Source organism: Podarcis bocagei (assembly GCF_964188305.1).
Source record: "Podarcis bocagei genome assembly, chromosome: Z".
In the NCBI taxonomy this organism is placed as follows: Eukaryota; Metazoa; Chordata; class Lepidosauria; order Squamata; family Lacertidae; genus Podarcis; species Podarcis bocagei.
The window spans coordinates 11,397,712-11,410,329 of record NC_138140.1 but is presented as its reverse complement, the minus strand read 5'-3'; the positions used below and the strand labels follow the sequence as shown (position 1 = coordinate 11,410,329).

The 12,618-nt window shown below is 45.6% G+C and overlaps 1 protein-coding gene and 1 long non-coding RNA gene across 9 annotated transcripts in view; one reads left to right on the top strand and one right to left on the bottom strand.

The window, feature by feature from the left end:
* The window catches only part of LOC308579355 (uncharacterized protein), a 92,144-nt gene that overhangs the window by 15,607 nt on the left and 63,919 nt on the right, over window positions 1-12,618 (bottom strand). For all 8 annotated transcript variants that reach the window (XR_014004421.1, XR_014004422.1, XM_081180345.1 and 5 more), the window contains one exon: window positions 3,167-3,229. Coding sequence is in view for 6 of the 8 variants with exons in the window: in XM_081180345.1 (XP_081036471.1) it covers window positions 3,167-3,229 (63 nt within the window). In the remaining 2 variants the exon portion in view is untranslated. The remainder of the gene's footprint in view (window positions 1-3,166; window positions 3,230-12,618) is intronic.
* Window positions 1-12,618, top strand: part of LOC308579363 — a 173,373-nt gene that overhangs the window by 114,657 nt on the left and 46,098 nt on the right. The gene's annotated exons all lie outside the window — the stretch shown is intronic.

The window sequence follows — 12,618 nt, the reverse complement described above, 5'->3', positions numbered from 1 at the left end:
CTGTCCCCATTCTCACAGTGGTCACCTAGATGCTTCTACGGGAAGCCCACAAGGAGAACTTGAGAACAATAGCTCTCTCACGACCTGCAATTTCCAGAAACTGGTATTCAGAAGCAATACTTCCTTTGACTGTGGAGGTGGAGCATAGCTATCATGGCTGATATCTAGTAGCCATTGATAGTTCTGGAGATCTTAAAAGAAACACACACTATTTTCGTTGGACTAATAAAGGTATTGTCCCACCATGGATTTGGGGTTTTCTTCTTCTTTATGAGTCAACACAGCTATCTCTGCTTTTGATTACATTGACCAGAACATTGGAAATAGAAAGAAAACTAGTGGTTTTCATGAGTCCCCTGGAGATGTTATGGAGAGGATGGTCAGGTCCTGAGGGGGAATGGGAAGAGCTCAGGGATTGAGAGGACCTTGGAGAGGGTCCTAGAGGGATGGAGAAGTGACTGCTGGACCCTAAGAAGGGTATGAGCATACAGAGGGGGCCAGAGATTCAGGAAATGAAGATCTGAATCCATGGGAGGAACCAGGTACAGTGGCAGAGGAGTGCTTTGCCCTTCTGACATTGGATAGCCCTAGTCAGACACCTCCTGTGGTGGAGCTACCTCCAGCACCTCCTTCTTCAAGGGAGATGACTGAGACTAAATCAGACACTGAGCCTACATTGACACCACATCCATCTCCAAGGACATGAAGATGTCAGTGCTGACAGAATTCACAAACCCAACCCACTCAAAGGAGTGCCTGTTTGCCTGCCCAGTTCCAGGACATTGGCTGTTTGCCATGCTAAGGGCTGTGCCACCTCATTCTTCCAAAGGAAGGTGCAGGGGGCATGTTGCTTGTTGCATCAACATCTTAGCTTGACTTAGCCACCACTTATGCACCTATTACACCTTGTAACTTTGCCTATGTACTGATCTGATTGATGCATTAAGGACTTTAGTGGAAACAGAACTGGGAATCTAAGTTCTTCATCTGGCAGTGGGGACCAGGACAGTGGTGGTGGTGGTGACAGTGGTGGATTTAGGGCAGCACGACCAGTTTCACTACACTGGATGCCAAGGCTAGGGGGTGCTGCAAGGCATTGCAACTATGAGGTAGTGAATTGAGCAGAATGGAAGACGAAAGGGGGGGGCACCAAATTTTGTCCTCACACAGGGTGACACAGAAATTTGAAATACCAAAGTCAGCCCCTGGTGATGATGATGAAAGCAGGAGTTGTTAGCTTAAGAAAATATGAGCAAATGAAACTTATGGTGGGGTGGGGAGAAGAGCACACACAACAGCATCTGACCTTTGAAGTTCCTTTGAAAAATGCCTCATTGAAGGGAGTAATGAATGCAGGATTGAAACAATTTGATAAGCACCTACAGGTTATGCCTTTGGATAATTACAGGTTGTCACAGGGATGAGATGGAGATCTTGGACATGCTTATTACTTTAATTCACCGGTGGGAAGGTCATAACAGACCATCAAGGAGTTGTTTTTGATGGAAGGGCAACAGAGAAAAAACTAGGCAATTAAGAAGCACAATCCACATTTTTTTGAAATGAAGGAACCGGCCCTGTTCTCACAACCAAACATAATGTTTTTACTCCGGGACAAAGGAGTGTAGCCCAAACTCAGCATAAGGCAGAGATGATGCCAAATAGATGTGCTGACTTTGAAATGGTAGCTCAAGTTGTTTGTGACTGCTGTTATTTTAAACAGCATGATTTTGCAATTCCCAGGATCTCCATTTTGGGAAGGGCAAAATGGACGTCTATTTCTCTCTTTCTCCCGCTCCCCCCTCCGGCTGTTACATATTGGTGCACCTATGAATTCTTTGGGAATGGAATGACTGTTGAACCACTCTGGAATTAATCAGTCTTTGAAGGGAATAGGGGTCTTCTAAGGCAGAGGTTTTAAACCTTTTGGAGTCTATGGCTCCCTTAACCAACTACATTCTTTCTGAGGCACCCCTGTGAGGTTCAGGAGCCCAGTTATGTCACCCCTTGCCTGCAGGGCTGGCAGCCTCACCCTTTTTCGAACACCCTCCCTTGTGGAGTGTTCCCTCAGCCTCCTCCCCTCCCCCCTCTACTTGGGAGTATTCTGGACAGCTGCTGCCTCCATCCCTGGTCTCCAAGCTGCCCCCCTGCCCCACCCCAAAGAGAGGTGCCTCCCAGAGGCACCATTTGCCTGCAGAGCTTATAGCCAGGGCTGCTGCAATAAACAGCTGTGCAAGCCTTTGGGAGACAGAGACGCAAGAAAACATCAGAGAAGGGAGGGAAGGAAAGGGGGACAGAGGCCAGTGTTGCCCATAGCACCCCTGACCATCATTCAAGGCACCCCAGGGTGTCACGGCACACTGGTTGATAACCACTGTCTTAAAGTAAAGGACCCCAGACGGTTAAGTCCAGTCAAAGGCAACTATGGGGTGTGGCACTCATCTCATTTTTCAGGCAGAGGGAGCTGGCGTTTATCCAGAGACAGCTTTCTGGGTGGCTAACATGACTAAACCACTACTGGCGCATGGAGGACCATGATGTGTGCCAGAGTGCATGCAAATGGTGTTTACCTTCCTGCCGCAGTGGTGCCTATATATCTACTTGCACCGGTGTGTTTACGAACTGCTAGGTTGGCAGGAGCTGGGACAGAGCAACGGAAGCTCACCCCATCTTGCAGATTCGAACTGCCGACCTTCCTATCGGCAATCCCAAGAGACTCAGTGGTTTAGACCACAGTGCCACCTGCATCCTTGTAGGGTATCCTAATACCACTCAGCACCCTTAACAAACTACAGCCCCCAGGATGCACTGGGAGAAGCCATGACTGTTTAAACCAATATGATACTGCTTTAAATGTATAATGCAGATGGGGCCAAAGTTCATCTTTGGGCAGTTAACACTTTGTCACATCCTTGTAAATACACTTAAGCTGATCCTTCTGCTAGTTACTGAAGTAAGGCAGATTCATAAATAAATCTTCACTGTATAGTAGTTACATTAAGAAAACTATCTCCTGTGGAGAAGTTGCCACTGATACCAGGTGTAAGAAAGGAGCAAAACACCTTTGTGTTCATTTGTTCATTCAACTCCTTTTTAGTGTGGGAAGTCAAATGGGGAAATTTTGCAGCTGGAAAATCTGCTTTAAATATACACACATACTACCCACTTGGCGCATGAGTGTCCAGAGCATTTCCAGGAACAGTGATGCTTTGGATGAGGAAATAACTTTCTGAAATACAAACAAAAACCAGGTCACCATCTTCAGAATTTTTTTTGCACAGCAGTATTCAAAATGCAAATAGCCGAGGCACATTAAATATTAAACAAAAAAGACGCACTTCCTGTTTTGTAATTAAAACTCTTATTTCATATTTCACACTGTGCTACGGAGAGGTCACAATGTAATTCTACAAGGTTTCACAGCTTCCTTGTTTGCAAATAAAGTGTGTGGGAACAAGTAGAAAAGGAGGGGGTGGGGTGAAGCATCCATCAAAATTCATATATTAGTGAAAATAACATACAAAAATACATTATTTGGTGGAAAATTGTTTTGCAAAAAAAAGTGTGTGTTAGCCTAAATTGCATACCATTGTGTATATTGGTATAGTTCATTGCTTTAAAATGCTGGTGAATTTTCATGAGGACCAGTGCTTCTGCATAAAAAAACACAAAAAAGCAAAATGGAGTGGAATTGCAGAGAACCTAACTTAAGTTTCAGCAGGTGAGAAACAGAGGCACCAGAATTGAACGATTTGCCCATCCCTAATGATCTTCCATCACTCTGCCCAAACTTTAATCTCCATAGGCAGTGGTCTGACTTTTTACATATATATAAGACTGGAAAATGTTAGGTTTGTAGATGATGCTGTAGAAATAACTGCAGTGGCAATAACAGCAATGTTATTGTCATTGCTGGAGGAGGGGCTCAGTGGCAGAGCACATACACAAGGTCTCCGGTTAAATCTTTGGTGTCTCCTGTACAAAGAATCAAGGCACAGGTAATGTGAAAATTTGCCTCTGCCGGAAACCCTAGGGAGCCCCTGCAAAGAAAAGCAGTCAGTGATGGGATAGATGGACAAAACATGTGACATGTTATAAGGCAGCTTTCTATGTCCTGTCACAGGATGGGAATCCCTTAGGGAGGAAAGTCATCATTACACAATGATGCAGAGCATGCTTTGCAAGCAGAAGGGCTCATGTTCAGCCCTCAGTATTTTCACCAAGAGCAACCCTTGCAAACCCGGTGACCTCCAGATGTTTTGAATGACAACTCCTGCCATTTGCAGCCAGCATTGGGAACGTTGTGCTGGCAGGGACTGATGATGGGAGTTGTGATCCAGATCTCTGAAGAGTACCATGTTGACGAAGGTTAAGTTAAAGGACTTCCATGCAGTGGTGAACCTGGATACATTCCCCCCCCAGACCCTGGACTTAATGGTCATATGTGAGCCCCCCACTCTTTAAAGCAGAGGTGGGGGAACCTGTAGTCTTCCAGATGCTGCTGGACTCCCATTATCCTTGATGGCCATGTTGGCTGGGGGCAATGGGAGTTAGAGTCCAGCGTCTGGAGTCTCAACCACTGCTTTAGATTCCCTCTCTTTAGATTCTAAAGTTTAGATGGCAAAGTATATTACTTTCCTTGCTTTAAAATGTGGTATGTTGGTCCTGCTGTGTTAGGGGGCTCTCCTGCTTATTCTGCTGCAATTGTGCCCCAAAGTCTGGCCCTGATCTTCAAGGGTACCATTGTGGTGAATGACCACAATGGAAGAGCATCTGCTTTGCATGCAGAATGTCCCACGTTCAATTCCCAATTGCATCTCCAGGTAGGACTGGGGAAGAACACAATCTGAAAGCTGCTGCCTGTCACTATTGACAATGCTGAGGTAGATGGACCAGTGGTCTGACTCAATGTGGGGCAGCTTCCTATGTTCTGAGGATCATAGGAAGCTTCCATCTACTCAGGCAGACCATTGGTCCATCTAGCTCAGTATCATCTACACTGACTGGCAGCATCCCTCCAGGGTTTCAGGCAAGGGAGCATCCACCAGCCCATCTTGAAGATGCCAGAGATTGAACCTGATTACAAATCAGATACGGTACCACAGAGTTTTTGGCTATAATGAATCTGACCACAGCTCTCCGGCATCCCGGAGGTCTTTCCCAGCTCTGCCTGGAGATACTGGGGACCTTCCACATGCAAGGCAGATCATTTACCGCTAAGTTACAGTCCTTCCCCTGTGTAAGGGTAGCAAAGCTGGGCAGGCTGCCAACCTGAGAGCCAACTACCAGTCGAGGAGACAAAACATGACTGGGATTGAACCAATAATAATAGAATCAGTAAGGAAAAACCTTTGACAATACAGAGTTGAGCCACTGCAGCACCAGAAGCCAGTAGACGCAATCCTCATTTTCCACCACTTTCTTTCCTCTTTGCCTGTTTCAAGCTTCCAAATTCTACAGGGCAAACTGGGCACTGGTGCAGGTTTCAGAGCATTCTCATCCCATCAATTTATGGGTCTCTCTCTCTCATAGGTAATCACATCCCCAGGGCATACGGGGTTCACATATTTCCTAGGGATGGTCAAATCTGTCCATTTCAGATTCAGTTTCTCAGTCCCCCGCCTCTTAAGTTCTCCACATTTCCACATCTGGCTGCATTAAAAAAAATGATAATTCATCAGCCTTTCCGTAGGAATTTCTCCTCATATACAAGTTTTTGCATGCAATTTGGCTAGTAAACACACTTGCAAAGCAACTTCCCTGAATTGTAATGCATTTGTGTGTCTTACTTCCCCCAATATATGCATTTTATGCACACTTTACCCTAGTATTTGCATTTTTCTACTCATTGCTCGGCTGGAAAACTGCACAGCAAAATTTGAAAGACAACTGTGTCTTGGTTTGTGTATTGTTTTGGAAAGTGCAAGTTAGGTACGGTTCACCTTTAAAATGTGAACTGATTTCTCCCCTCATTCCTAAACCTTTTGTGCCTGTTGAGCTGGTATATGTAGGTTATAGGAGACTGACATGAGGTTCTGAATAACATAACATAACATAACATAACATAACATAACATAACATAACATAACATAACATAACATAACATAACATCATCATTTGAAGCAGAATTTCAATGTCTCTTGTTTTATCCAATGATTCTTCATTCATTAAATAAGCTCTGTGCTCTTTTTGCACCAAATGCTGGGGAGGTGAGCAGTAGTTTGGCAGCCTTAGGCTTCAGCGCCATCTGCTGTTCAGACAACATATGTAGCTTCTTTTATATCAAGGTGAGCTTTTCTTCTGCCTCTATTTCTTTTGCCTGCAAAATAGTCACCCGCCTGCGTGTCTTATCTATTTCACATATATCCCACCTTTCCCCCCATAGAGCTCAAGATGTGGAGCCCAGAATTCTCCCCACTCCTCAGTCCCTGCAGCAACTCTGTGAGATAGGTTAGGCTGAGAGGCAGCAACTGGCCCAAGGTCACCCAATGAGCTTCACAGCCAAGTGGGGATTTGAACCCTGATCTTCCCAGCTCCTAGTCCGTCACATCACTGTCTGTTCCCCAAATGGCAGCTGGAGACACACAGAGCACACTGAATAAAGATTTCCCTTTTTTCCCTTTGGCAAAGTGAGTGTGATGTAGAGTGGTTAGAGCATTGGTGCGGAGCTTCAGACACAGCAGCCAAATGCAGCCCTCCAAGTTACTCTATTCAGCCTTTGGGACTCTCTCCAAGTCACAACCCCTATCCAGACACTCCCTCTCTTCTCAAGTCACACCCCTCCACACCCTCCTTGAGTGTTTTTGTCTGGCTGGAATGGGTCCTTGATCATCCTGTTCTCACAGGGGCCAACCATATGCCTGTGATTTAAGCACAAGGATTTAAGGATTTAAACACAAGGACACTCTCCTCTCTTGGTGTTTACAGCAATTGGTATTCCAGAAGCATTCTGCCTCTGACAATGGATTGGGAGCACAGCCACCGTAACTAGCAGCCATTGGCCATTGTTAGTTCTGGAAAGCTTGAAAGCAACACATACTATTTTGTGACATTTTTGTTGGACTAATAGTTTATGCCCTAACGGTGGATTTACCTTTTTCATATAGATCAGCACAGTCATCTTTACTTCTTGCATAAATAGCTTGTGTGCTTTACCTCACTTCTTTTTGTGCATCACTTTGTGAGAGCCAAGCTTTGGAAATCTGGTGATAGTCCAGATGTTGCTGGGCGACAAATCACATCATCTCTGACCACTGGCCATCCTGGCTGGGGCTGATGGGATCCAACAACATCTGGAAGGCCACGGGTCCCCCTCCCAGCTTGAAAGAAATTGAAGCTGACCTCAGCTGGAAAGAAAATGCTAAGCCAGAGAAAGGCTTTGGTTTACGCCAGCAAGGCAGTTCTTAGGCTATTATGATTAATCAACTATTTTTTTAAAAAAAATCTCTCTAATGAGTTGACAGGCCTAATTTACAGCATGTGTAGATATGCACAATGCATGTTGTGTCAAGAACAGGCCACACGGGAGCCCCTAGCTTGCCTGGGGTGGAAAGGAAAGAGATGTGTCTGGATGGTGTTCTTTTCCTCATGCACATGATAAAGAAATGTGCTGTCACAATGAAGCAGTAGATTCAGCCTCACAGCATGCGAGCACAAGAGAGAGAGAGCTCCCAAGTATGCGCAGGATTCCACAGGAGCAATTTATGGGCTGAAAATACATCAAAGGCTCGCTTTGAATTCTCTCTCTCTCTCTCTCTCTCTCTCTCTCTCCTCAGAAAACAAGCCTGTGGCATTCCTTCAGCACCTTCATGTGCCAGGATCTTGAAGTGTGCTCTCTTCGCTTGCTGTAATGAGTCAAGCTGGATTTCGGCTGAACACAGACTGACTGCTGTTGCCGGCAGCTTTCCATGCTCACCTCCTGAAAAGTTTGCACAGCATCTGCAAATGCAAGGGAGTCTCAAAATCACTTACAACATTTCCAGCTGGTCCTGTTTTTTGTGCGGGGCAATCTCTAGTAAGCCACTGTACCTATTTTTGGTTTTTTTCTGAACAGCCTTATTAAAACATTTTTAGTAGTGCATTTCATCAAATCATCAATTTTTAGAGCTGGAGGAGAGCTCAAAGGTCATCTAGTGACCTAACCCAATTCAATGTGTGTGTTCTGCAAGGCATGATTCAATTACATTATCCCTTGCATTTCTCCATTTTTCTCCTGTTTTGAGGGAGGGCTCCCTTTCAACTTGGTGGTTCTCTACAGTCAGAAATCACAACAGGAAAATATTGCTGATGCCTCATATTATAAGCACAAGACTGTCAGTATTTTGCAGAAGTTATACAATCACATACCAGGACTTTGCACAACTAAAGTAGGATAAAATGTCCTGTCATCCTAGTGCAACAAATCCAGTTCCTTCCCCAGGGTGTCTTGAAGATAACCATACGAGTCAGGAATCAATGTGCATCCTTAGCTAGCAGCACCGCCCCATGTAAATGTATGTAAATGAACACAAAAGGAAACATCAAGCACCACATACAGACTTTTGTTTCACACACGGCACCTCCTGAGGTTTATTTCAAACAGAACTGTTGACAACACGCTTTGCAGGATGATTATGCTTTTCTAGTACACTTTTTTTAACCAAAAGAACAATCACCCCCTTGGCTTCTAAATCAACAGAAGGCGGGTTATTGTAGAGTAAATTAATTCAGCAAGCATAATAGAGCCATCAGCAACATGCAACAGTGAAAGAACCAGAGGTCATGAAGTGATCCTTTGATGGAGGATTCTCTGTAACAGGGGTGGGAAAGCTGTGACCCCCTCCAGATGTTCGAAAGGCATAGAAATTCATAGAATCATAGAGTTGGAAGGAAACATGAGGGTCATCTAGTCCAACTCGCTGCAATGCATGGATCTTTCCCCTGAAAGTGGGGCTTGAATCCACAACTCTGAGACTGGGAGTCTCATGCTCTATAATAATAAACATATTCTTATTTATACCCCACCCATCTGGCTGGGTTGCCCCAGCCACTCTGAGTGGCTTCCAACACATAAAAACATAACCCAGCATCTTGGCTTAGGGCCCTCGTATTTGCGGGACTGCCTCTCCTGATATGCCCCACAGAGGACCTTAAGGTCCATGAATAACCATAGTTTAGAAATCCCGGGCCCTAAAGAAGTCAGACTATCCTCTGCCAGGACCTTTTTAGTGATGGCTCCGACCTGGTGGAATGCTCTGTCCGATGAGACTAGGGCCCTTCAGGATTTAATCTCCTTCCGTCGGGCCTGTAAGACAGGGCTATTCTTCCTGGCTTTTAATTTGAATTCAGCCTGATCTTTTATTTCCCTTCTTTTCCCTCCCCCTCCCCTTTTATGAAGATCACCCACTCTGAGACCCCACAGCTAATTCTCCCCTGGCCTCCTCGCTGGCTCAAGTAGGACCAATTTAGCCAGCTAGCCCTGGGGATTATCCAATTGATTTTTGAATTTTATTGTTATTCATGTTTTTATACTGTATTTTATGCTGCTTTTATAATTAAGTGTTTTAAATTTGTTGTTAGCCACCCTGAGCCCGGTTTTTGAACCGGGAAGGGCAGGGTATAAATAAAAAATTATTGTTGTTAGACTCCCACTCCCACCATCTCTGACTACTGGCTATTCTGGCTGGGGCTAGTGTTCACCAATATTCAGAGGGCACTGGTTTCCCCATACTGCAATGTGCTCTACGTGGGGCTACCTTTGAAGGTGACCCGGAAACTACAACTAATCCAGAATGCGGCAGCTAGACTGGTGACTGGGAGTGGCCGCCGAGACCATATAACACTGGTCTTGAAAGACCTACATTGGCTCCCACTACGTTTCCGAGCACAATTCAAAGTGTTGGTGCTGACCTTTAAAGCCCTAAACGGCCTCGGTCCAGTATACCTGAAGGAGCGTCTCCACCCCCATCGTTCTACCCGGACACTGAGGTCCAGCACCGAGGGCCTTCTGGCAGTTCCCTCGCTGCGAGAAGCCAAGTTACAGGGAACCAGGCAGAGGGCCTTCTTGGTAGTGGTGCCCACCCTGTGGAACGCCCTCCCATCAGATGTCAAAGCGATAAACAACTACCTGACATTCAGAAGACATCTTAAGGCAGCCCTGTTCAGGGAAGTTTTTAATATGTGACATTTTAGTGTATTTTTCATCTTTGTTGGAAGAGTGGCTGGGGAAACCCAGCCAGATGGGCGGGGTACAAATAATAAATAATAATAATTATTATTATTATTATTATTATTATTATTATTATTATTATTAACCTGGTCAATTGGCCGCCTGGCTCTCCCATACAGTAGAAAGCTCAGGAAAGGTGGTGGCATTCGCAGGCTGAGTTTCACAGTGAGTAGAGCATACCAGAGACTTACGATGGGAATTTGGTTGTTTAGGAGTGGAGCTGGGTCAGAATAGACTGTGGCAGATCGTAAAACCATGAAAAGAAGCTGCTGGATCAAGCCAAAGGCTGATCTAGACCAGCATCCTGCTCTCACAGAGGCCAACCCAGATGCCTACGGGAAGCCCATAAGCAGGATCCGAGCACAAGAGCCCTGTCCCCTCCCGTATTTTCCAGCAACTGGTATTCAGAAGCAGTACTGCCTCTATGCTCTACTTTCATAGTTTGAGGCAGTAGCCATTGATAGCCTTATCCTCCATGATTTTGTACACTCTTACTTTAAAGCCATCCAAGTTGGTGACCATCACTACCATCAACAAACAAATGAACCACAGATCATATAAACAGATCAAATGAACAAAAACATTAAGGGCGTAGTATGAAGGGACGCCGGTGGCGCTGTGGGTTAAATCACAGAGTCTAGGGCTTGCCGATCAGAAGGTCAGCGGTTCAAATCCCCACGAGCTCCCGTTGCTGGGTCCCTGCTCCTGCCCACCTAGCAGTTCGAAAGCACGAAGTGCAAGTAGATAAATAGGTACCGCTCCGGCGGGAAGGTAAACGGCGTTTCCGTGCGCTGCTCTGGTTCGCCAGAAGCAGCTTAGTCATGCTAGCCACATGACCTGGAAGCTGTACACCGGCTCCCTCAGCCAATAAAGCGAGATGAGCGCCGCAACCCCAGAGTCGGCCACGACTGGACCTGATGGTCAGGGGTCCCTTTACCTTTACCTTTACCTTTATGAAGAAATAGCATATACTGAATACAGTCATACCTCCTGTTACGGACACTTCAGGTTACGTGTTTTCGGGTTGTGGACCGCGGGAAACCTGGAAGTACCGGAACGGGTTACTTCCAGGTTTCGCCACTCGCGCATGCGCAGAAGCGCCAAATCACACCAGCACCAGCACAGACGCAGCCCTTCAGGATGCGAACACTGCAGGTTGCAGACGTGCCTCTGTCACGAATTACGTCCACAACCCAAGGTTCCACTGTATACATATGGAACCAAAATACCTTTCAGTATTCAACAGTAAAGAAAATGGATGAACCTGACATTATAACAATACAGCATATCGAAGGAATATCAAATGCTCAAACGCCAAAAGACCTTCAGTGGGATATAAACACACATCACGTGCCAGTTTTTTCTTTTAAAAAAGCAACATGACTCTTTCACTGGCTACTTTCCAAATGGCCCACTGTTTCTCTCCAGTAAAACAAAAACAGCGACCCAGGACCAAAACCATTCTCCCTTTGAGATGCATATCCTGGAACAACTGGGCAACCCTATGCATGTCTACTCAGAAGTAAATTCCATTTGAAGGGCCTCAGAAATGGAAATCCATCCAGTTATCATGCAGCTGTTACAAGATGAGCAAGGCCATAGCAGGTAGACAAACAAGGCAACTGTTGCGAGGTGATCAAGGCCATAAGCAGGGAGATAAACAAGAATGAATAAATTAAGAATTTAACCTTCAAAAGGAGATGTTAGAGCCTGATAGGATAAGAAGGTAAAAGTTTCACTCTCTGTTTATTTGTATAGTCTATAAAATGTGGGCGCACACAGATTGGGGTGCAGATTGCAATGTATTGCGCTGCACCATTTGCTTTGCATATGCGAACCAAATAAACTCTGCTTAAAACCTGAATTGGTGTTTGCCTCCAGAATATCCGAGTCACTTGAGGTCAAACATTTCACAGGTGCCTTGACGTCGGATAGGAGGACACCAGGACTCCACAAGGACATGTCTGTCTTTCCAGCTTGGGGCTGCGGGGACTCTTGACGTTTCAGCGTGCACCAGCCACTACTGGCTAGAAAACTGAAAGTAAGTTGCCACACTCCCTGTGCTGTGGACTGGAGGGACAGACATCACGAACGGAGCAGAAAAGGTGTGCCAGCTGGGAAACAAGACATCTCAACCCCAAGGACAGGTGAGTAAAGGGACCCTATTACAGATAGAGAGGAGTGTAAGCACAGGATGTAAGATGTGATCGAACGGCTCCCTTGGAGAAAGGTGAGGCTGACCAATAAAAGGAGACCGGCTAGGGTTTTAGGTTAGGCTGGGAGTATTGGTGAGTGGCTCTAAGAGCAAATGATCGAGTGGATGAAAGGGGGACCGTAGAGGAAACCCAACCTGAGTGTGGGCCAATAGGTATTCCCAATTAGAATACCTAGATGGAATACCCTGAAGCATG